This window comes from Simochromis diagramma, unplaced genomic scaffold, assembly GCF_900408965.1.
Source record: "Simochromis diagramma unplaced genomic scaffold, fSimDia1.1 OVJJ01000583.1, whole genome shotgun sequence".
Taxonomy (NCBI): domain Eukaryota; kingdom Metazoa; phylum Chordata; class Actinopteri; order Cichliformes; family Cichlidae; genus Simochromis; species Simochromis diagramma.
In genome coordinates, this window is record NW_024387285.1 from 3,053,685 (window position 1) to 3,079,524 (window position 25,840).

At 39.9% G+C, this 25,840-nt stretch overlaps 1 protein-coding gene across 2 annotated transcripts; it reads right to left on the minus strand.

The window, feature by feature from the left end:
- Nucleotides 1–25,798, minus strand: LOC120716076 (serine/threonine-protein kinase N2-like). Of its 2 annotated transcripts, none has more exons than XM_040003421.1 (20): nt 23,042–25,798; nt 22,619–22,778; nt 19,720–19,871; nt 18,996–19,194; nt 16,852–16,974; nt 15,461–15,567; nt 10,557–10,700; nt 8,824–8,899; nt 8,541–8,733; nt 8,204–8,339; nt 7,881–7,924; nt 7,698–7,755; nt 7,502–7,593; nt 6,975–7,151; nt 6,763–6,825; nt 6,603–6,679; nt 6,295–6,437; nt 6,058–6,165; nt 4,693–4,773; nt 1–4,118 (listed from the first exon to the last, which is right to left on the minus strand). In XM_040003421.1, the coding sequence occupies exons 2-20, from the start codon at nt 22,770–22,772 to the stop codon at nt 3,915–3,917; spliced, it is 2,331 nt and encodes a 776-aa protein (XP_039859355.1). In that variant the 5' UTR covers nt 22,773–22,778; nt 23,042–25,798; the 3' UTR covers nt 1–3,914. The 2 variants fall into 2 exon arrangements, with proteins under 2 accessions (XP_039859355.1, XP_039859354.1); XM_040003420.1 differs by having other exon boundaries at nt 22,601–22,778.
- Nucleotides 25,799–25,840: the final 42 nt, after the last annotated feature.

A 25,840-nucleotide genomic window follows, 5' to 3' on the forward strand; every position in this document is an offset into this window, starting at 1 on the left:
TTACCTCTTTTGCTCGCATTTAGGTCCTGACTCAAGTCTTGAACATGACACAAAGCCCCTTCAGTGTGTCATAATAAGTATCTTTGTAATTATCTGTTTTTTTACAATACAAATGTGATAAAGAAGCTCTGAAGGTTTGAAGTTGTAACTTTGACTTTCCTTATTGAAAAAAAAAAAACAAATCAGGAGAAAATCCCATTCACCCTTTGGGTAAACTTCTAATTTTGTCAATGAGTTGCTCAAATTAATGGCTTGTATGCAGTTTTGAAAGCTTGCTAGAGTAATCTGCTGCTCACTTCTGAACCTAATTCGACTGGATTTTGGCCTCAGTAACTGTGACTGTGAATTCAAGTCTTTGTAATAGCCAGAAAAGACATTTCATCTTTCACTTTATTGGATGTCAGTCTTTTTAAGCCTGTAACACACTGACCAGATTTAGCCCAGAAAACAATATTCATGGATGTCTCGTGCTTAGGCCGTCAATATCTCTCTGAAACCGGATCAGTGACCTGTACAGTAAACATGACTGAATATGAAATGCTGCTGATCAAACGATGGATTTAGTGTTAAGTTACACTTTAAAGCCCCAGGCCTCATCTGAACCCCAGCTCGTCACCAGCTGCAGGCAAATTCCAGGATTTCTAGGAGCACATGAACAAAATCAGGGCTTTTTCCTCCTCTTTTTATTTTTTATTGCCTTGATATCAGTAGAGCTCACTAAATATGAGTCACTAAATTCAAAATACAGATACTTTATCACTAGTATGGCTATAATAGATTATCTATGGCTTCTTTTATACTGCTAGTGATTACAGGATTTTCTAGTGCACGAGTTCACCACAGTGCCATGCGCTTCCTACTGCTGTAACAGAGACGAAGGAATGACTTCACACATGTTGGACTGAAATTAACACTTTTTTTTAAAAGGTTTTAAACCAGAAGTCAGAGTAGCTTGTTTCATCTGTTTGGTCAAGGCAGTGGGCAAAGCCTGTCACAGTGATGCATAGAGACGGCAGCACATACTGAACCTCTGCAGGAGAAAATGATAAGCAAAGGCCACAAAGCGAGCTCTGTCTGTCGCCAGCGCACAGGAGGCTTGGAGAGGCTATGAAGATGACTTTATGCTCCCAGGTTTATCCATGTTATCATCTGAGTGGACATAATCAAACTGCAAGCACATTTATGATAAATATGCATCAGGAAGAACCAGGAGGTAATCCCATCTGACCCCTTCAGAATCAGATGATTGTTTAATTATGACGTCCACATTTACAGGCCCACTTCAAACTTTATAAGTACCAGAGATGAGAAATTTAACCAAATTAATTCTATACTACAAAATCTGAACTTCACTATCATGTAAATGATCATAGTTTCAATAGTAAACCTGCTCTGGTTTAATGTGTCCGTGGCATACAGGAGAGGAACAGAAACAAGTGTTGGGACAGGTAGCTGCTCAGAACAAGTTATAGCATATGAAGTCAGCTTTTTACCTACATTTACTACTAAATTTGTTACTTTTGATTATCTCCTAGCTTTGGTTTCTTTAGTGTTAAAATCAGGACTTGACAGATGGCTTTGGGATGGCTCATGATTTTCCTTTGGAATAATCTAGTGTTCCTTTTTACTCATTTTAATAAAGTTTCGATGGGATCTATCTGCTGCTCAAACACATTTTCTAAAACTTTGGTTAATTTTCAGGCTGTCGATTTAATCTGAGTCTTCTTCAGTGTTTTTGTGTAAGTTACCGCAAAGCGGTCTTCCTCTTTGTAGCTTTCCTGTGTGATATCATCATGCTTGTTGTGATATCATGTCATCATACATGAGACATTTCGTCTTTCATGCATGTGGTAATTGCTTGGCACTGATGCACGATCAAGTGAGAATGAACAATTGGGGAAGTGTGTGACAGTTATTCACTTCATTCATTTATAAATAAACATGAAGGAACTCAAATTGTTGCTGTATTAGAGGCAAATTTACAAAAACCACTTAGTGTAAAACAAAGCTACTTCACAAGGGATCGCCACAGCGGGCAGCTGCACATGCCTGGTTTTATGCACAAGCCTCTGACGTAGCCGCTAAAGGAGAAACCCGTGTAGTGTCGCAGAGGAAATAACAGCAACATGAGGTGAAGTCGTAATAACAACATGTGAGGGCTTAGTTGACACAAGCCAGGATATTTGTAGTTCAGCATTTCTCTCAACAGTTTAAATGCAAATCTATTATTAGAGTTTAGCTACTGTAAATTCAGAACTATATTTTGAACCTCCTGTTTTTGATCTGCACATAGCATATTTATCTAGAGATGATAAAGGTATAGACTCTTCAAGCATCCCGTGTCTGTCTCTATCAGATTTGTTTCAACCTTTCACCAGATCTCCGAAATAAACTACCAGCAGGAGGAGGTGAGAGCAGGCTGGCGGTCCGGGCAAACTTTGGCTCTCTGCAGAGATTATAAAGGGTCACTATCACTTTGTTTGCTCAGTCAGAAACACAAAAAAATGATGCTGCCTGGTTATTTATTTATCTTTGTTGTGCTGTCAGATCAATGACAGCATGAACAGTCAGCGTTTTTAGCCATGGGATCAGTTTGAACATGATGGAGCTGCGGAAACATTTACAGTCAGCATCAAGACAGGCTGGGAAACTTTCATTGAGCTGGAATCAAGCAAGATTTATGCTCGCACTTTATTTTATGGCACACTAGTAAGACGAGAAAATAAATAATAAATATGAGTATGGACATTGGCAACCATGGATAATCATCCATGAGTTATGACCTGTATCTGATCAGATAATTATATTACATTTACAAACTTCACAACAACATCCAGGCTGGAAGGGATTTGACATCCATCCACCCACCTACCCATCCATCCATCCATCCATCCATCCATCCAGCCAGCAGACTAAACCTTTTCCTTTAGATCTTCTGGGGGGACACCAAGGCAAGTCCTAAGCCAGCCAAGCGATTTAATCCCTCCAGCCTGTCCTGGGTCTGCTCCAGGGTCTCCTCTTACTTAGACATTCCTAAAATACCTCAACTAGGATGTGTTGAAGAAGCATCTTGGTCAGATTCCCAAACCACCTCACCTGGCTCCTTTCCATGTGGAGGAGTAATGGCTCTACTCTAAGCTGCTCCTGAATGACTAAACTCCTCGCTGTATCTCTAAGGCAGAGACATGATCCTGAGACTGATATGCTTACACCCTCCTCCCTTTGTGCATGCCTTAAAATTCAATCCAAAGAAGATTTGAACAGAATGGATGACAAATGGAAGCCTTGGCACTCACAGGGAACGATTTGAACTTACTGCCATCTCGTTAAGTCTCATCAGTGCGGCGTAAAATGAAGTGCAACCAAATCTGTAAAGTGCAGAGTCTCGAAATCGACTGATATCACTGTCTGAGCCTCTGCGCTTATTTCTCAAAATATTAAACTATTCGTTTAACCTACTCATTCGTTTTTTTGTAGTTTTTATTTACAATCTCTAAGCTGTCAAAAGGTATCAATCACAGGCCACTGGCAATCACAAGTCTGAAGTCAGACCTTAAAAAGGGATTGAAATTAAATGGTAAAAGGAATGCAATCCTCACAGCTGTAGTTATAATCTGCAAATGTTTCACTTCTGTACTCAATAAAGGACTCATAACTGATCAATTTTAATGATTGACTGATTAACCAATCAACTAACACAACAGCAGACCAAAATATAAAAATATAAAAGTCCTGTCATTGTTCTTGTAAACCCCTACTAATGCATTTTAATGCTTTTTATCTAAAAATATATAAATAAAGTAGCTTGCCATAGGAGGGTTGTGGTTATGATAAACGTGGGTTACCTGCCAGTGCGGACACTAACCTGGACATTCTGGTTGTAATTTACCCCTGCGGTCATGTCAGTTTAAATTTCACCCATGCAAGGCGCAAAAGTCAAAGTCTGCGAACACTTCCTGGTGCTCGGCGGAGAGGCTGAAGGGCTTGGAGGGAGGCGACAGGGTTGGCTGGAGTTGAGTGAACTCGCTGTCGAAGTTGCTGACATCAGTGGGCTCCTTGATCGACGGCAGGAAGGGCGGCGTTACTTTCTTCGCTAGCAGGGCTTCCCAGTCGATGGTCTGCAAAAGAGCCACAAAGTTAAAAAAAACAGGTTATGCCTGTGAGACTATGCTACCTCCTCAGTTTCAGGCAGTTTTTTCTGATCCTGGCAGTGTATGATGTCATCGAGAAAATAGTTCAAACTTTGTGTTGTCGACGGTGAGGCAGTAAGAAAAAAATGCTAAAAACTGCTAAAACAACTACTTTGTGAATGGAGTGGCTGCAACAAGGCCCAGTTTGAGATAAATAAGGATTATTTTGAACTGTGAATCATGCAAAGCTACTGTAGCAGAGTCAGAGAATAAAAACATGGAGCAGAAAACAACAATAATAGGTTAGCTTTAGTACTTTGACTCATCAAACAATAATTTAGGAGATAGAGGTGCTTATAGAGCTTTGATGTGTCTGCACAGGTTAAGTCACCGTCTAATCAGTACTAATCAGTGCTTCATCACTCATCAGGCTGAATCAGGAGTAGTAGACACTGATTATAACGACTACTCAGCTTGTTTACATATTGTTTAGATGTTTACATGTCGGAGAGTAGTTCAGTGGAAAGAAAGTGAAGACAAACAGTTGATATGGATCCGATACCTCAAAGAATTTCTCTCCTTTGACCTCGTTTGCGTCCCTTTCTCCAGCTCCGAGCCTTTTTAGTGGATTCTTCTTCAGCAGCTGTGAACAAACACGGATGTTTTCAGGTTTCAGGTTGAAATTCATTACTCGCCGTATTTTATACTCAAATTTAAATCAGTAATTACAGGTTCTAGGATTAGGTTCTAAAAAGTGTGTGGTGCAATATGACGTTTTCACCAGAATCTTTCTGAAATATTATTCAGAAGTAAATATGAGTTAAGCAAAAAAATAGTTCGATCACCTCATTGCAAAAAGGATCTACATATGAACCTCCTGGAGTAGGGATGGGTACCGGTATCCGGTGCCATAATCTGACATAAACGGTAGTAACCAGACCGAAAAGCAGCGCACATTTCGGTGCTTTCTTTCTGTGCTTTTTTTTCCTGAGCTGTCATACACTTTGGATTCTAGCCAATCATTTTACCTTTCCAAGGATAGTAGGCGGGCCCAGGTACGTATGTTCTTTTAGAGCAGAGCTACAGATTAAAAATGCCCAAGGCGAAGCGATCAAAAGTCTGGCTGTACTTCACAGCAAAAGATGCAAACTCAGCAGCCTGCAACAAGTGCTTTAATGTGATACGGTGCAAAGGAGGTAACTCCTCGAATCTGATGAAACACCTGGCGACGCATAGCGTTTTTTAAAAGCCGAGAAATGCACCGTATTTGATAGCTTACTGCAAGACCTCACACCAAGCACATCTACTGCGGGTGTGGTAAATCTCCATTAGTGAGTTAGCGCGGATCGCCCCGTGCATGGGGCTGGACAGTGCTTATCATTTTGCAGAAAAAAAGAGACTGCTAAAAATAAAAACATAAGAGGTTTTTGGACAAAGTTTGTGTTCTCCATTCTTTAAGCACCAGTTCGAGCACCATTTAAGCACCGGCACCGTTTCAAAAGTACCGATTTGGCACCGGTATCGGATAAAACCTAAACGATACCCATCCCTACTCCTGGATGAAGTGAGTTTCCTCTGTGAACTCTAGCTGCCTTTTACAGTCATAAGAGATGTTTTTTACGGGTGATTCTAAACATGCTGTAGGTGCTGATGTGATAATGTGTGTTTATTAGCCTAGATGGAAAATGGCTATAAAAATAGATGCTGGGGTTTTCGTGGCTCATAGCGCCCTATTTGCACAGCTGGTTGGTTGACATTTAGATAAAGCAATGAGTCTCTATTGCCTTACGGAAGAGTTATCTATGCATATTGTACTTAACATTTCATAAATGGCCAAAAAGAATTAAAATCCTGTCACAACTTGATGTGTGACTTATAAAAATAATCGAGAAATGCAGGACGCAAGAGGTCAAATGAAGGCGAATACCTTCTGGATGATGGCGACAGCATTGGGAGGAATGCAGGTGGGATACTGCACGTCATCATTAACGATGCTGTCAAACACCTCCTCCTCATCTTCACCAGGGAACGGAGACTAGCAGGAGGGCGGAAAGATGCTGAGTTAGGCTTAACTGAGATGAACTGTGGAACTTTGCATTGATCACTATGATATTAAAAGCTTTCAGCAAAAGCTGAACTGAATATGAGGTTATATATGAATAACCTCTCCAACAAGCATTTCGTAGATGAGGACGCCCATCCCCCACCAATCCACTGCTCGCGTATAGTTGTCGTCTGTCAGGACTTCAGGAGCAAGAAACTCAGGAGTCCCACAGAAAGTTGAGGTCCGATCGCCGTGTCCCATCCCTGCCGATACATCACACACTTCAGTCCTCTCAGATGGAAGTATGGAGAGTTTAAATCGTAAAACTGATTCTGTTTGGGTAGTAGTATAAAAGGTAAGAATGTGGCTACTGCTACTTGTGCTGAGCCAGAAATTAGAGTACAGACAGGTGTGCTGAATGGATTCACCTTCTTTACAAAGTCCGAAGTCTGTGATTTTCACAAACCCATCTGCATCCATTAACAGGTTGTCCAGCTTCAGATCTCTGTGTAAAACACAGAGTACACAAACTGAAGGGTGCCAAATGTTTTCTTGTAACGTGAGATCACTTTGGCACTTATCACCTACCGATAGATGATTTTATTCAGATGCAGGAACTCTAAACCAAGCAGGACACATGCTGAGTAAAACCTGTACATGATAGCAACAACAGATCAGAGATGTTGGATAACAACACCTTAAAAAATACATTGATTTGATTTGTTTTCTTTGTCAGGGAAAGAAAACAAATCAATATTTGGAAATCCCTCAGGCAGTATGTTTACTCTTTTTATGCAGACCTGGTCTGAGCCTCGGTAAACACATCATTGTGGATGTGGATCATGAGGTCACCGCCGGGTAAATACTCCATGACGAAGCAGACGTGGTCGCTGGTCTGGAAGCAGCCGTGGAGGTTGACGAGGAACGGGTGCCTGGACGCGTTGATCATCTCAAAGATCCTCTTCTCGCTCATAAGACTGCAGAAAAAAATACATCACTCAGCTATTATCCTCAGAGCTGCAAAGAGTGAGTTTTTCTTGTCAAGCTCAGTAATAACGTCCATGGCTGCAGTTCCACTAATGACCACTTGGGGCTGGCTCCAAAAGGAAGTCAATTCCCCTTGACTCAGTGTTTAAATGTCCAACTTTACAGCATTAAAAAGCACGATTAGAAACTAGATACAAAAACAGTTTATTTATAGGCCATAAGAGACACTGAGTGAAGGCAAAACTCAAACGCATCCCATTGATCTATAATCTGAGCTTTCTTATTGATAATCACGTAACGTGCACCTGCATGCAGATTTAAAGCATTCTTGTCCACTCACCTGTCCACTTCATCACGAGTCACAATGTCTCTTTTCTTCAAAGCTTTGACAGCATACAATTTTCCAGTCTTCTTAAACTCTGCCAGCAGGACCTGGAAAACATTCACAGCAAATCTAACCCTGATCAGCTGAGGACAAACAAGAGAAGACGTTTGGCTCAGTCACAGTGTTTTACAGAAAAGCTTCAAACTGTTACCTTCCCAAAGTGTCCTCTGCCAAGAACTGAGATATACTTAAAATCTTCCACCTGCATCCTTTTGGGGAAAAAAGAACAAAAATAGAAAACAAGGATGGTGCTTAATTCCTAATTTTTAGATGAGGACGTGGAGTGAAGTGTGTGAAGACATGTATGTGTGTGTGTGTGTGTGTGTGTGTGTACTTTAGAGCAGATACAGGCTGATCTTCGCTTTCTTCTACGGAGGACTGCAAATAAAAATTCAATGGCAAATTAGAGCTCAATAAGAACATGTTTAGATCTTCTAAAACCTGCTGTTTAAACCTGTGATATCAGCAGAAAAATTAATGTTTTTGGCCGTTATCACATCACAAAGCTGCCAGTGTGGCTTTAGATCCTTACTCTTAGTGCTTATAATCTGTTACTGGATACGGTTTCACTCTTCTAAGGCTAATTTGTCTCTCGCTACATATATAAATGTGTAAACTCTGAATGCACTGGCGTGTCAACTATTGCTAATGACTTACCAGTTTTTCTTGCAGTGTGGGCACAGATGATGTTCGGTGCACTGCACTGATGATGCCAGCTGTGTTTTCTTCCTGGTCGAGGATGTTGGGAGAGGGCTGATCCTCAGTGATGCTCAGTCTGATTACTGGAGCTTCACTGCAGCCCCACAGAGACAAGTGTTGAAAAACGTAGTGAGATAGTAGAGAGTCAAAAAATACTGAGAGAGGCCAGGACCTGGAGGCAAACTACTGGCATTATCATTGGAAACGTTTTATCTCCTCACAGTAAAAATCAAGCTAAAATACACAATAAGAACTATCTATCACAATGTGAGATGAACTTATGATTAGTTCATACCTTGGCAGTGAAGTGGTAGTTTGAGGCTCCTTTTCAGTTGCATGGGGGGCGTTGTTGGCCACCAGGTCAGGGGTCGCAGAGAAAGATGAGCTGAATGTGGTGAAGGAGCTGTAGCGAGGGAGGATGCTCATCATCAGATGACCCCAAGTGGCAAAGTTCATGTTCATCTGGGCTGCTCTGAGAAAGTTCTTCCCTGACAAAGAAAACAAATCAAATCATCATTTCACTGCAGAAACACACATTCAGTCTGAATAAATCTGTTTGGGGGCTTTTGTGTTTGTACCTCTCTCTTTAGTGAAGATGCACCGCTGACGTCTCAGCTTTGGCTGCCGTTCGAGCACAGTGTCAATAAATCGAAGCTGTAAAATACAAATCAAACAGATTTCTTTTAACTTTTGAGAAATTAACTGCATTTCTATCCAACTGGGATGAAGAAGCATGGCTAATATTGCACCTTATTGGCTGTGATAGTTGGCACTATCTGATTAATGTGTGGATTAATTTGAGACAGAAAAAAGGCAAAGTGTCACAGTGAAAGGCTCAAAGCTGTGAGTGTGGTGCCAAAGCTCACCCAATGTTAGATTTCTGTTCCTCGATAAGACTCTACTTTGTTGAATCAGAACATAATGTGGAGCATATTAGATTTCCTGCAACCACACTGAAATCTGTCAACATGCAGCTCTTTATGGGACTCTGAAGTGTGTTGGATTAATGTGAGAATGTTAAAATGAAATTATATTGACTTTAAACAGCTCACTGAACACTTTTAAAGCACGTTTGCATCTGATTTTCCCTCCTCTCAGGGCTGGATGACTAACAAAAGACTGAGCAGATTAAGTTTGCCACTTACCACTTGAACATCTCAGTGTTGTCCAACTGATGTTGTAAAAAAACAAACCTGGACCCATCACTTACCACGAGTTATAGGTCCATCTAAAAACCTCCTTTTATAAGCCTTCCAGAACAAGAGAAAAGGTTGCTGGGACGCGATTAAGCAAAGTTTTGGAGATGCACAGTATTCTTTCAGTCTGGTTTCAGAGAGTTACACTCCACTAAAGAGCTCTCCTTAAAGTCTCCAATTACCTTTTGATGGCTGCAGATAAGACTGACTGTTCCAAGTCTTTGCTTTCATCAGCCTTTGAAACCGCTGATCATCAGCTTTTGATCCACAGGTCAAACAGCATGGCAGTGATTTTGGTTTACCTCACTGGTTTACTGATTTTTGGGTTCGGTGGGTGAGTTTTGGTCTGATTTTGCTTCTTTATCATTCAGTTTTCTTGGTTAAGTTCTCTTTTATATTCACTGTATATCCTCATTAGGTCATATTATCAGCAGTTTTGAAATAGTTTCTTATCATTTTTATGCCGAGATCATTCGACTGTACCTCTCTTTGAAACCTCACGAACTGGATATCCAGCTCAATCGACTGTCTTAATGCAATCAGGGTGCAAGGCTAGGTGACAAATAATTGCTCCTGAGAACATCAGTGCTCAAGCAGCTCGTGGGGTCCCTGTCATTCACAGTAAACTCTAACATGTGGAACCGTGGGATCATTTTTGATCAGTCCTTGATGTTTGATGCTCACAAAAAGTCTCTGACCCACTCTTGTTTTTTCCAGTTAGTAAATCTTGCTAAACTTTAGTCTGAAAAAGTGATTTGGAGATGCTTGTTCATGCCTTCATCTCCTCTCACTTGGATTATTGTAATCCACTGTTTTTTCATCTGTTAATCGCCTCCAGTCTTTTTGCATTGACTTCCTGTCAGGTTTAGTGTTTAGTTTAAAATCTTAAAATCTCCTGCCTTTCTGGATGTGACCTGTAGGAACTTGGTTTGATGCTGAGGCTAACTTTAGTGGATGACTTATCAGGCTTAATGTCGGCATTTACTACAACTTTTTCTGGTGTATATCTAGTATAATATGATTAAGCCGATTGCTCTCTTTATGCTGTATGTGTGTATCTATGTTTTGTTGTTTTTTGCCACTGCACGGTACACAAGGCAGGTGGTTGTATGTACCTTAGTGTAGAGGAGGCCCTGTGGCTCTAAAGTTATCCCCTGGTTGATGATTGGGTTTTCCATCATCTCCTCCAGTCGCAGGAACTTGACTGCACACATCGCCCCCCGGTCCCGCCAGAAGACACCGACCTCCAGCTCCCGGGACTGCCAGCAGAGCGAGGACCAGCAGAGAAAACACAGACTGGAGGTTTGAGCGGGAAGTGAGCACCACCATGACTGAAATGGTAGTAGCAACATGTTGTGATTCATTTCTGTTGCAATTGAGAATCTTTAGCAGAGGTTCAATCATGTTTGTGATCACTGACTCATTGTTGTGAGGCTGTTTTTATCAGATTAAAGGAAGCCTGTGAGTATTTGCTGGAGTCTTTAAAGTTTCACTGTGGATTGGTGAGAGGAGTAAAGTTACTTATTCTATTTCAGTTTAACTGAGTGTTTCTAATTAATAGAGCCAAAGGTTGTTTGCAGCTGTTAGTGAATAAACCGTTGATGTTTTTAAAAATCAAAATGTCAAACAATATCTTCAGCAAAGTTTATTGTTCTTTGCTAATTTCAGGATGTTCTTCTTTTTCTTACTGTACTGCAAATTGGAAACCAAGTTCTTGAAACAAACAAGCATCTACAGTACTAAGCATGTCTTTAGCTCAGGCTGTGATGAACTAATACCTGCAGGTAGAGGGCGACCCCTGCTGCTCTCAGACTGAACTGCAACAACAATTTAGTCTATGGCGCAAGAATGTTCACTGCTGGAGTAATGGGTAGGAGGGTTCGGTTCATCATGATGCACAACAGCACCCACGATACACTAGAATTTAATGGCTTCCTGCCAGTGAAACATGGAGTAGGGCTCAGCAGATGAGGAAAAAACTCATTTTACTAGTCACTTTAACTTCATGGAAAAAGTGGCAAAAACAAGGAAAGACGTGAAGGAACATAACAAAGGCTGTAATAAAAAAAAGAAAGAAAGAATGAAATAGCTTATAGAGTGAAAAGATGAGTGAAAAAAGTGAAAAACTCCATTATAACCCTAAAGACTGCAATTATAGCTCTTAATCTTTATTTATATCATGATTTTTATACATTAAAAATGTTGTCACAGCAAAGTAATGTTCAGAATTTATCTGAGGTTATTACCTGCAGTTGTAGGTTCAGATTATCATGTGAAATGGAAAACACATTAATGATGGCTCAGTGTATCCTCTGCTATAATAAATGAAGCACTGAAGCACCTTTCCTGCATATTTAAGAAGCTACAAGCAGCTCTTATTACGGCTGCAGATACGTCAGGGTCTCTTTACTCACTGCCCACAAAACTGTATTCATCTACAAGATTTTAATACAAGACCTTCATCAGGCAATCAGCTACTTTATTTTAAAGGTCATATCTATACATGTGTAGATTGTAGATTTTAACTGTAATTGTTAAGCATTTATTGAATAACTATTATATTAGATATAATTTTCATGGTGCTGGATTTGTTGTGATGGGTTTTGGAATTTTATTAATTATTTTCAGACCCTTTTGTTCTCGTTCTTCATGGTTATTTGGTGATATTTTAATCTCTTAAGCTGGGATTCGTGGCTTATATGGTTGAGGCAAAATGAGGTGCTCCCTGAGAGTAAAATCTCAGAGCAGCACAGAAGTGTAAAGAAGCATCCAAGGGTGGAGTGAAACAATAATTCAATACGGTAACTCGACTCCATCACTGGCTCTGCGTTATTTAAGGTTGCAACCACATCAGATTTTCTCTTTCTTCCTCATGGCAAAAGAATTGCACTCAAAATAAGAGGATGTGCAGAGCATCTGTATCCATAACTGCAGAAAAGATCGCACTGACTGAGTTGTCAATGTGTGCTAAGGCTGAAAGTGCCAATCAAAAGCTCACCAGGAACACATCAGTCCCACACTGACATGCAAAACCATCAGCCGACGTCTTATAAGCATTCAGATGGTTATGTTTATAGTAAAGCATCCAGCAAAAGTATTGTAAGACTTCATTCACACTCACCGAATTTAAACTACAACAATGCATAAAAGCTTAATCTATTTGTTTTAACTGGACTTTTTGACTGACCTGCTCTCTGAGATTTATTTTCACCATTTAGCTGCATCTATTTTTTTATTCCCCCTGTCTCATCTCCACTTTTCATTTGACCATCCATTACGCTGGAAGTCGCCTAATGTGCTGTGCAGAGAAGCACTTACCTACTGCAGCCGTGCCGGGTGAAAAACAGAGAGGGCTGGGCTGGGCGAGGGCACACAGTGTAAGGTGAATCTGACGAGATCTTCTACTCCTGACTTTGTCTATTTTGTCCCAGTGTGCTTCAATTAATTGTGTTCTTTCCAAAGGAACTCGTTAAGACCTTGGGGCTGTGTTTTGGTTTTATGTTGTTTCTCCCAGTTCATATGTCCCTGAGAGGAGCCTCTTCATACTGTCATGGTCCTTGGCTTTGTGTTGTTTTGGGGTTTTGAATTCTTAATTAACATATTTGGGTTTCTGTTTTGGGGTTTATAGACTGGACTTTAGATTTCTGTGTTTGTTGTTTATTATCTTTATTCAGTCTTTGGTTCCAGTTTTATACTTTAAGGTTTTCATGGTAATGACTTTCTGTTTTGTGTGTTTTGGCTCCTCTTTAACTTTCATGTTCTTACAGTGACTTTGGGTGTTTCTGGTTTCTTTTATTGTTATTAGTTTCTTCTTAGTCTTCTTGTTTCCACCCTCTTCTCTTTAGTCCAGCTTTCTTTATCATTGTCCTTCTGTTCCCCCTGAATTAGTCCATTCATGTTTAGTCTTTCTTTGTTTCAGAAATGGTTGGTCGTTCCTTTCCTGTTTTATTTTGATAGATGTCTGTCTGTCTCATTGTCCTCACCTGTGTCTGATCCTAATCAGCACTCTGTGTATCTGTGTATCTTCCCTCTATCAAGACATCTTTTGATGTGCCTGCCCTATGCTGACCTCTTTGCTTTTGTGGATTTTGTTCTCATTTGGACTTCATTTCATTGGCCATCAAAGCATGCTATTTGTTGGGGCTTTCTGACTTCTGCCTCCTACATGTGGGTTCTTATTCCTGCTCATTGCGATACATGTGTGTAGTCTGATTACTCTCTGACCTGCACAGCGCCCTTGTACAGTCTATATGATTGGGTGCTTGCTATATTGTTCTTGTCAGCACATGAAGTGTTACTACAGCATGTACTAAGCTGCTGATGCTGTTTTTATCTGCATCAATGTCACACAGACAAAGGTCATAACAAGAAGAACAGATTGTAATGGATCTTGTTTCCTTGAAGTGTGCTGCACAGCAACTGAACAGTATTCAAACAGCGCCTCATTTCTGTAATTAGAAACAGGATGATTGGGAGGGAAGTAAATGGGCAGGAAGGCCAGTTTGAACGTGGGCGGTGTGGATTAGAGCGAACATGAAAAATGACTCACAAATGCTGAAAGCTGGCTCGCCGTCGCAGCAGTTTAAATCATGGGGAAAACGAGAGGAAAATATGTGCTACTCTGTTTTTCTGCAGTTTAACTTCCCACTATAACTGATATGATCAAAAAGTTTAGTAAAAGCTGCCAAACATGAGCGTGCCCTGACATGATGTTCCAGAAACTCGGAGCTAATTAATGCTGCGACTGGTAGCCTTGAGGTTTTTGATTGCAGAAATGCTGATCAGAGTTAGTTCAATCAACTCTGAGTATCGTCACCCTGAGTTAAAGCCACGAGTAATGAAAGAAAGCCCTCATTACTGGAGCTCGGGTAACTTAATTCACCACGGCAACAAGTATTTAAGGGTTAGGGCCTTTTATTTTTTCTGCGTCGTCCAGTCATTATTTACCCAAATTTTCATTAACAGATGAAGCCGAGGGGTGTACTACGGAGTGAGACTGGTGGGTTAGGGAGCAACGTTGAGTTTAAAGTCAGTTTCACAAGGGTGGCCGCGGTAAGTTATGCTTCTTTCAGTTTAAAATTGGAAGCGTCTCCTCTTAACTCATTCTTGTATTTACAGCATGTTTGAGCGATGATTGATCTCAGAGCGATCCCTTTTTGCAGAAGACGAGTCATGTGACACATGAAATGCCCCCTTTTAGCCTGAAGCAGAATCCTGGTTTGACACAGACCGTTCATAACCCATGTTCAACTGGGGTTTTTCATTTTGTCGAGCCAGCTAACACAAAGAAAGCCTGGTTTTACAGAATTCACTTCTTAATATATACCACTGGAATTTGAGCAGATTTTACATTTCATTTGTAAATCAAATTATTCAGCTGTAGCCTGACAGTAAAGACGTGTAGATCACACAGATTACATGGTAACTGAGTCAGAGTTTACGTTAATTCTCTTTCTGGAACAGAAAACCTAGAGTTTCCCTGATCTCAGGATTAATAAACTCTTTTCACTAAACCTGCTTCTGGAACAAAGCCCAGGTTTCTGACAGTCCCCTGGTGCTTAAACTCCAGTTGCTTTAATTCATGCCAACCTGTTGTTTCAGTTTCCTTTCAAAATCTGATTCTGATTTAATTTTTTTGTTTTACTGGTGCAGGCTTCTTTTAAACCATCCTCACTGCTTTCGTCTCCACAGCTTGAGGTAAATATGTTTGATTGTGTGACGTGGCAGACTGCAGATGGTGAGAAACATGATTCTGATTCACTGACATGAGCTCTGTGGTCAGAACAAAAATGACTAGTGAACATGTTTCATGAATCTGATGGTAATTTTGAATGTGCACTTTGTGTTTAGTGTATTAACATTTCACTGAATGAGACCCATTATGACAAAAGAGATGAGCAACAGTCTGATAAATTGACATAATTTATGCTAGGAAATAAAAATGGACTATTACTTTGTTGTTTTCCCACTCCTCAGTTAACGTGGTTAACTAAGTATCTGATGGTGTGTAGGGACTCACCCGCTCTAGCTGGATGCAGAACGTCTGGTCCCAGCTCAGCCTGCTGACGGATGCCCAGCGCGTCCGGCCGACCACTCTGCCGTCCAGCCTGAGCACACCACTGATCTCTGTGAGACAAACGTTTACGTTTTACTGGCTGTCTCCTGAACAGGCTTGATCTTTACAGCAGTGAAGATTTACATGAATGTTCATTTTATTTACTAGGTGCTTTTAATTTGTAAATCCAACATAATTCTAATAATTCTGACAACTTTGTCTAACTAATCAGGGGCTTTTATACTGAAAATATGACACTAAATCATCCTGATAAATTTTGTATTACTAACTGAAGTCTTAAATTTTGAAAATCCAACATTCAACCTGAGAGCTTTCTATAAAAGGTTTTTATTTTCAGAAACTGGGGTTAGTCTGCTGGACCCACCAAAGCAGTAGAATATGGATGAATGAGTAATAAACAATAAATTAATGCATACCCCTGCACGCAACTTTTTCTAGATATTATTTTTTGTACCTTTACATTGAAGGTTCAAGGCTGGTTTTGAGCAGGTGCAACGCATAAATGTGCTTTGTACCTTAATGAATAAGAAACACCTGTCAATGGTCCAGCAGCACTACCTTAGAGGGTACCTCCCAGTAATTATCCACCGTACTCTTAATGGTACAAAAGTACTTTTCTGAGAGTATCATGTGAATCTGACTGGAGCCAGACGGTTCGCCTTCCAAAAGATCAAGCTTATGAAATCATGCTGGTTTATTTATCTTCTATTTTAGGAAAATAACAACTAAATGTCAGGGCATTTAACAAAGGACCTTTCAACACCCTTGACAGAGGATATGATATAATTTAAAGTAATAAGCTCACTTATTGTACACTGTGGCACTCTCATACTGATGTAAATGTCTTTTTAAAACAGAGACCGGGAGTCACACTATTCATGCAGCTAAATGTAATCTCACGTGAGCTGGAATTAATAAAGCTGTTTAATAATCTTTCTTTTATTGTGCAGAGTATGCTCTAAAGTGTTTGCATTTACTGAACCCATTTAGAAAACACTGTAAAAGTGCCCAGATTGTCAAACCTTCTGCTTGCAAGAGACAGCCAATCAGAAGAAAGTTGGCTTGTTGGAGAAGTTAGGATGTTGTTTGAGCTTGTTTGAGTCAGAAGATGATCTGAAGTGCTGCACAAAGGCTCAGTGTAAGTTAAATAAAAATTATTTTGAATTGTTAATGATGCAAAGCTATGCTAGTAGAGTGCAAAAGCAAAAATGTGGCACTATAAATGAACATAAAAACTTAATTATTTAATTTAATTTAATTATTTCCTTGTTCCAACTAAGATGAAATCACTCGTGTCCAAGGAAACATTTTAAAAATGCAAAATGTCTGCTTACCTGGAGGTCCGTCTGGTTTGTGAGCAGCTGGTGTCTCTGCAGGGTTTGGATGGTCTTCTTGCTCTGAATCTCCCAGAGGTTTCAGTAAATCCTCACATCCAAGAAGCCGGACTTCAAGTTTGCCTAAAGACATTTTTAAAAAAACAAAACAAACTTTAAGATTCTAAAAACATCCTGAAATGATCACTAAATGATTATATTCTCACAAAATACTTAATCACTACATTATGTAACAATGCCTCCCCTTCCCAAGTCCTTAGTAATGAATTGCATTTAAGACCAAAATGAATGGAGCCTTTTAAAATAAAACCTTTTCTTTTTCTGCATGAATAAATCTCTCATGCTTCTAATCAGCGCTGTCTGGAGCTGCTCGCTGAGCATTCACATCCTCATTTTCTCCCTTTCTCCGTACTGCTAACAGCTGTGAAGCACAAAATCACCCCGAGTGAGACCCGATCTGAATGCTCGCCGCATACAGAGCAACTCCAGGATTTGTCTCCTCGTTACATCATCATCATGAGGCTTTTTTTTGCCTTTTTAGTCTCCAGCAGGGAGAGATGGGCTTACAAGTGAACTGTCCAAAACCAGCAGATTACATGTCTGATTATCCACTGCCAGAGGTCAGCGTATGGTTAGCCATGTTCCAACACTGGGCAGGAATGGTGCCGCTAGAAAGAGCTGTGTGTTAGAGAGGAAAAAAACATAAAGCTTTCTTTGAGATGTAGGTGTTTGATTTTTAAAGGTCAGTAATAATTTCACACAGATTTCCTGGGAATAACTACTTAAAAATAGTGTATAATTAGTAGACTTGCAATTAGTTAAATCCAGTTATCTTCCGGTCTTCTGAATGTACTAACACATAAAATGTGTCTATAATTAAACATATGATTCTGTAATAAGTGAATGATTTGTGTTTAAAGAGAGCCGTTCCTTCATGAAATTCAGTTTCCTCTGTAAGCTTGTTTGTTAGTTTCTTCCAGGAGCAGGAGGTTATTATGGAGCTAAAGAAAATAAAATGAGAAGCTGAATAATCCCTTAAAACGTGAAAATCAGGTCTGTCTCATAATCTCCAAATGACTGAGTGGGTTCATTTATGCACGCATTTTGTTTTTAACATTATTTTATTGTAATTTTCCACTTCTGATCACCACATTATGTTTAGTAGTGAACCATGGCAAACAGACTATAATAAAGATTAAAAACAACCTGATTATGATAAATTCGGTAAGAGCAGAATGACCAGATTGGAACAACGTTTCCTGGTCTGCTGTATGAGTAGATGGTGGGATCAGAATCTGACATAAACAAGAATTGTATTGATGGTTTAGGCTGCTGGTGATGTGACGTGTATGATAGTCAATCTTAAAGTAGTCATGGAGAGAGATTTCAGGTATTTAAACCATCATTAATAATGACAGGCTCCTCCTCCTTTCAGCTGCTCCTTTTAGGGGTCGCCATGGCAGATCATCTGTCTACATCTCAGCCTCTCGCTGGCATCCCCTCTGTCAAACCTCTACATGTCATCCTTTATTACATCAGGTGCCTGGAAGCTCCACATTCAACATCCATTGCCCAGTTTATCCTCTCAGTCCCGCCTCTAACTTTGTCTCCAAACCGCTCATCCTCAGCAGTCTCTCTGATGTCATTATTTCTAATCCTGTCTATCCTGGTCATTCCCAATAAAAAACCTCGATATCTTCACCTCTGCCACCTCCAGCTCTGCTTTGTGTCTTTTTCTCGGTGCCACCATCTCTAAACCAAACATCAGAGCAGGTCTCACTACCATCTTATAAACCTTCCCTCTCACGCTCGCTTCTATCCCGCCACAAACCCACCTGACACACGTCTTCACTCACTCCACCCTGCCGACACACTCTCCTTCCCCCCTCTCATGCACTGTCCATTTTAGCTTTAGATAATGCTGACAGGCTAATTCATACTTAATGCACTGTGCAACCTTCACTAAAAACTGTGTTAAGTATATTCTTACAGATTTTTGGGGTCAAATTATTGAAACATTTGACCCATGACTATACCTATATCTGAGGTATGATCTAGTAAATTAATTTGCAAACAAAGCTGTCTCTAAAAGCACACTTTTAAATGTAGGTACTGCTCAGAAAAAGCATAGTTTGTGCTGGTACCGGTTAAGGAGGCAGGTCTGATGGAGAAGACGGATGGCGAGGTGGAAAGGGGACACCCAGTTGTGGGGTTTTGGGTAGAAGGAGGTCCCCCTCCTGCAGGCTGCTGTAGAGGCTCCTGTTTCTTTTCCTTCAGGCATTTCTCCAGGGAAAGCTGCAGAAGACCCAGTTTCTGGGAGGATTCCTGCACCCGAGCCTGAGCCTGCAAAGAAGATAAAGACTATATTGTTGTTTGGGCCTTTTAAATATAGGCTGTTTAGTATTTTTGGATATTGTTTGTGCTGCTTTACTTCCAACATAAATATATTTTTCAGACTTTAGATTTTATATTTTTATTTATTTTGCTTTATTTTGTTTTTATTATATTAGCTAATCAGTGAAAGTGATGCTCAGAACACAACTAAACACAAACCAGAGCAAACATGAAAGTTAATATTTAACATTTCCAGCCCCATGTTTTTTCTTACCCTATACTATAATAGTCTTGCATGAATCACACTTCAAAATCATCTTTCTTTATCTGATACCGGACCTTGGTGTCGCCCCTCAGTTCATCCTCCATCTGAAAAAGCAGTTTTAGCTGCACAGTACAGCCAGTCTCCATTTTTTTCTTTCTTTCTTTTTTTTTTTTTTTTTAGAAAATTCTTCAGATTTTTTTAGACATGCCTTAAAACAAACTCCTTTCTCCTCTGACGTACTTTAAAATAAATGTGACTGAGAGTCCTACCTCAGCCAGGGCCTTCCGGTCCAACGATGAGATCCCTTCAAGCTCCTTCACCACATCTTTGGCCAGCACCAATGCATCTGACTCCCTCTGCACATAGTGCTGCAACTCTACCAAGCGAGCATCCACGAGACTCACAGTGAGGGGAGATATCCCTGAGAGGGAAGAGAAAGAGAGAGTCTTGATACCTGCTATCAGTATTCCTAAATAAGAAGTAAACCCTTTTGTCTTAAATGTCACTGAGTTAAAAACACTACATTTTCTATGTGTCTGGCATTCAGCTGACACTTTTTTGAAATGTAGAAAAGCTCTAAAAGGAAGGATTAAAACATCGCAGCTAGGGAAGACCCTTCAAATGTTGCTATGTTGATACAAGAAGAAGAACACTGCATACTAAATAAACCCAGAAGTGAAAAAATCCTGTTGCTGCTTGTTTTTTTGGGGTGGGGGTTTAAACGTAATTCTTAAAATTAATCAAAACCAGTGACTGACAAGAGCTGCAGAGTAATTACACTTGTGTTCTATTCAATTGATTTTATTTTGTTTTGAATTTTCATTAGTCTGCTACTAAAAGTAGATGCTTGCAAACTGGATCTGGTGACCCTGAATCATCCATTAGTTATGCTGCTATAGGCTCAGGCAGTTGGAGAACTTCCCATGATGCACTTAGGTAGCATTTATTCTACCATGCCCATGCATTTACACACCACTACTGCATTAACTCGAGTCTTCTCTCTCCTGTAATTGGTGTTGTGTCCTTGTCTCTCTCTTCTTTCTTTTGTTTCCCTGCCCCCACCCCTACAAGTCTGGTTCTCTTCCTATTAAAATGAGTTCTTTCTTCCCACTCTCACCAAATGCTTGCTGACAGGGATCATCAGATCACTAGAGATCTCTCTCTTTTATTTATATACCTTGCATAGAGGTAAATGCAGTTCAGAACACTTCACGGATGACTGACCTAATTACTGATAATAAGACATAACAAAATGTAACAAAAATGAGCAAATTAAAACAGTGGTTGAAACATCAAAGACATTTTTAAATAATTAAAGTGAATCAAATAAAACTGTAAACAATCAAAAAAAAAAATACAATACTGAACAGAGAGAATCATTGTGCAATAGAATAAACTGTACAACACTCAAAGTGGAGCTGCACACTGTGGCGACCCACTGTGAATAAGGAGTACATAACTATTAGTAGATTTATGCTGGATGACCAGAGGGGTTGTACTGGTTCATTCGCTGTCACCATGTCTGACATATACACTGGAGTGAGACGAGGAAGTGCTTTAAAAAAAAGAGTAAAAGGGTATTTTTAATTAATATGGATACATATGGAGGTCTACTTAACAATATAACTTGGTTCGATGACTGTTGTTGTCACCTGAAATATGAAATATATTTAGGAATATTTTTGAGAATTAAAGGTATCAATAAATTTAACCAAAGCAACATCAATGGAAAGGTTGCTACCGCAACAGTAATGCCAATGTAATTTATGGTCTCAACTCAACCATAAGTCAATAAATTATTATTGTCTTGGTCTCTGGGTTTGGCCTGTGACTTACTGAATCACACTTTTTCTGGCCCCTCTGAGTCTGAGGTGATGGTTTTCAGTCAAAAGTGAGGAGTGCTCACTTGGGGTTGGGAATGAGTTGTTGTCTTAATTGAAGCCGTAGTTGAAGTATCTTGGGGCTCTTGTTGAGGGAAGGAGGGAATTAGAGGTTGAAAGGGGGATTTGTGCAGCTGCTGTATTATTTCGGATGCTGTACTGGTCTGCTGTAGGGAACTGAATTTGAAAGCAAAGGTGTCGATCTATATTACTGCCCTCACCTATGGCCACAAGCTGCTGGCAGTGACCAAAATAATGAGGTCACGGATTCAAATGACGAACATGAGCTTTCTACAAAGGGTGTCTGGTGTTTGGTAGGGTCTCAGAGTAGAGCTGCTACTCCTCCACATCAAAAGGAGCTAATGTTTAGGGATACCTCCTGGACGTCTCCTATGAGGTGTTTTAGGAATATCCAACCGGACTTGATTATGTCTCTTGACTGGCTTGGAAATCCATCAGTCTCCCATCAAAACAGGTGAAGGAGGCGCATGGATGGATGGATGGATGGATGGATGGATGGACTGAGAAAATCATTTGCTAGAGTCAGCCTTTGCTTTTACATATTCTGCTGACACTTGGATACAGTGAATGAAACTGCCTGCTGTAGTAAAGAGGGCCTTTATTGGCTGTAGATGATAACATTTTAAGAAATCAATGAGAGGAAAAGAGGTCAGAGGTCCAAGAAAGGAAATAGGACCTGAGGAGCCATGGTATAGAGTTACTTGTCTCATATTCCGTCAGGCAGGAATCGTTTTTTTTTTAAACATTACTTTCAGAGTTTCACAAATGGCACGTATCGCCAGTTTAGAATTAAATGTCACACTTACACTCTGTCTCTAATAATCCTGTCAGAGCAGTTTCACTAGTGCAATATACTCTCATCATAACTGGGACAGGAGACTGTTGGCAGGAAATGTTAAAGTACTCACATCACAGTATCTCTGGATCAAAAATTCATACTTTTTCACTTACAAGAAAAGCTTTTGAATTGTGATCTGTTGTTGGAAAATATTAGTCAAACAGATAATCCCCTTTCAAAAAATGGAAGCTCTGGCAAAACCTTCATTAAAGCGCTAAATTTTCAAACCACATATCTGCATGCACTGGAAACTCGGTTGCTCCTTCTGGGTTAACGAGACAAGTTATTTGAAAATCTGACAGAATTGTTGTGACTGGCCACGGGCAATATAATAGATGATTTCACGCCTCTTTCAAGGTAATTTGCACACTTAAATAAAGTAGAAGAACAGAGTATTATAGGGGGACTCACTTGTCCCAGCACTCTGACCTCCATGAGTGGAGCTGTTAGGGTTTCCACCACCATCAACACCACTGCTGCTGCTGCTGCTGCTGCCAGCCTGGGCGACTTTGATAATCTGCAGTCGGATCAGCTCAATCTTAGAGCGGCTATCCTGAAGCATCTGCTGAGCCGTGGACAACATCTGATCCTGGATAACAACATCACATCAAGAGACAACAAGCCTCACTTCATCACAGACAGGTCAGCTGGGACTGGAGCAGCATGCTGATTGAACACAGACAGAGTTTAGTGGAACGTGTGGTGTAACGTGAGGAATTCACCAGAGAGAGGGTTGCACACACACAACTCATTTACATATTGGACCAAAACAAGAGCGAAAGTAGACATGGATTAAGTGTGAATAACCTGCTCAGATCAGATGGAAACACTATGACTTTGCACTTCACTCACCTCGGGGTGATTCTTCGCTCCTTGCTGAATAAGGATTAATCTGTCATCCTCTGTGGAAGTGGCGGGAGGGGACTTCTCAGGTTGCGCCTCTCCACCTTCACTATCCTTGAACCACAACAAGTCCCCTGATGTGATGGTGCGTTCACAGACACACTGACTGCCTGCTTCCTGGGATGCAGCTCCTACATCTTTAGACCTTGATCAAACAGCCTGTCCTCTTGTTTGTTTTCTTCTTTCTTCCTCTACAACATGCCATTCCCACTGCATCCTCATCCTCCGGTCTGTAATCAAATCCAACCCCCCCTCCCCTGTCTCTTTTAGATGGGTTTCTTTCTGCAGAGTTCCTTTCCAGTGCCAGCACTGCTGCTGCTGCTGCTGCTGCTCTGACAGCACTGATTGCCTTCTCAGGGCTCGGCATTGGCCGTTGCATGACCACATGTTCCTGCTCTGCCACCAACCAAAAGGCAAGCAGAGCTGCTGGTGCTCTCTTTGGGACAAAGCAGAGAAGAGCCTGCGGTGCTTAGGAGATTTGTTTAACCTCCTCTAACAAGAATGAGATGAGAGACTTAAATAACTACACTGATAGCAGGAGGTGGGAAATGAGTTCCTGGATATAATGATGTAGCCTGTCTGGCTGTTTTTTACTGACAGCGTGGATTAACAGTCACGCATGACAGCTCTGTGGTTGTGGTCTCCCACTTTACTGCCTGTCAAATTGAAAGCAATTAACGTAGCTACACAATAACACACTTGAACAGACAATCCATCACACTTGCCCTAATTAGGCTGTTACACATCCACCAGCTTGAAATTGTCTCATTAAAACGTGTACATGCCAAAAGGTGATTTCTAGTATATTTATTTTTTAAAAAAGATTGTGAGTATTTAAAGTGCTGTAAATGATTTGTTGGCCTATAATTTGTCCAACATATGTCTCATGAATTATAATGAGTCATTCTGAGCCAGAAAGAACATTCCTATCAAAAGGTAGGTTTTTAGCAAAGTAACTATTTCATATGCCTTATTTATCCAAATATAAAATGTAAATTACATTAAAAATCAATTTTCCAAAAGAGATCTGTCCAAGAGGGTGCCACAAAGTTATAAAATAGCAGTTCTAAAAAGTTATGTAAAGTAGCCAAAAAGGACTGGATTAATTATAATGTAGAACAATAGAAGGTACAATAACTCTGTATTAAATATATTTACTAAACAGGTAATTTCTTCATTTTATAAGTAAAGCTTTCATAAATCCTGTCGACTACAGTCTATTTACCAATATCAGTAAAGGTATTAGGCATAAATAACAAACAGAAACATTGGCAATAACTTTCTGGCAGACAGACACTTTTTGGCATGCATACCAAACGTGTTTGTAGTCGTAAACCCTGCTTATACAGTGAAGACTACAACAGTTACTCGACAAAACCATCACTACATTGTAAGATTTTTTTATACGTAAATCACAAAATTACTTTGGGTATAACTAACAAGAATACAAGAATTAAGTTTCTACTTTCCACTTCCATTCAGATGTAATAAACCTAATTGATGACCACAATTAATTATTTGGAGGTTTTTGTTCATTTGCGGTGTGATCTGTAGAGGAGATGACAATAAATGAGCAGTTTGGGACCATACACGTGTTGTAATCAGGCTGTTACACATGGTACATTGTTTATCAACTCTTTAAACTTGCAAATGGAAACCTTATTTTTTTAATAGCTTTGTCTATAGGTAAAGTGAATAACTAAGAAAGCTACTGGACATAACCTTACCTAAAGTATCTTCTTTATTCTTATCAAATTAAACATTTACAAAAAATAGCTCAGAAGAAGAAGAGACTACACTAATAGGTGTGGTACACCGCTACCAGCTTTAATGTTTCCTTATTAAACAAGCAAATACATTTTAATCATAGATTTGTTTATAAATGTGGTGGATAACTAAGCAAGATACTGGACATAGCCATAGCATAGACATCCACTACCTGTATTTTATTTTCCCCCTTGCCAAAACTGCAAATACAAATATATTTTATCATAGCTTCATTTGTAAACACAGTAGGAAACTAATCAAGCTCCCGGGCATGACCTTAACTAAAATATATTCTCTATTCAAATCCAAATTTAACAAAATAAATGGCGCTAGAGTCAAAACCATTCATAACAGTTAATTAACACAGATCACCAGTAAGGGGTTCCTTTTTCCAACTTACAGTTAGTTTTAAGTTAGAAGCTTAGCACTGGCTGAAGTACACACAACAAATGACCGGTTAATTTGATAATCTGAAATTACACACACACACACACACACACACACACACATATATATATATATATATATATACATATGGCAGTAGATGAGCAAATAGGAACCTAAGACATGTAATTATGCAGTTACACTTCAACTAGCTTGTCTTTTTCCTTACTAAACCAGCAAATACAAATATATTATCATACATTCGTTTACAAACACAGTGGAGAACTAAGCAACCTTCTGGCTATAACCTCAACCAAAATATATTTTGTATTCATAACTAAATAAAACAATTGAACTGGAGTCAAATCGTTCCTAACAGCTAATTAGCACTGACCACCAGAATGAGGCTCTTCCAACTGACATTCAGCTTTTTTTTTTAAGTGCGCAAGTGTGAGTCGGCAGCTTCGGCCTGGCCTGAGTAAATCTAACATATTACAACAAGTTAATTTCATAATCGAATATGATATTAATAAAAGTGATAATTGCAGGTTTTGCTCATTTCTGGTGTTATTTTAAGAGAAGAGACGGCGGTAAATC

Bases quoted from the DNA above. Each gene is read 5' to 3' on its own strand.
- LOC120716076 (XM_040003420.1), bottom strand. From the start codon at position 22,772: ATGTTGTCCACGGCTCAGCAGATGCTTCAGGATAGCCGCTCTAAGATT. The intron at 10,701-15,460 runs GTGAGTCCCTAC...CTCTGCTGGCAG, and splicing joins TCTGCATCCAGCTAGAGCGG to TCCCGGGAGCTGGAGGTCGG. The intron at 6,826-6,974 runs GTCTGCATAAAA...TATCATGTACAG, and splicing joins TTTACCGAGGCTCAGACCAG to GTTTTACTCAGCATGTGTCC.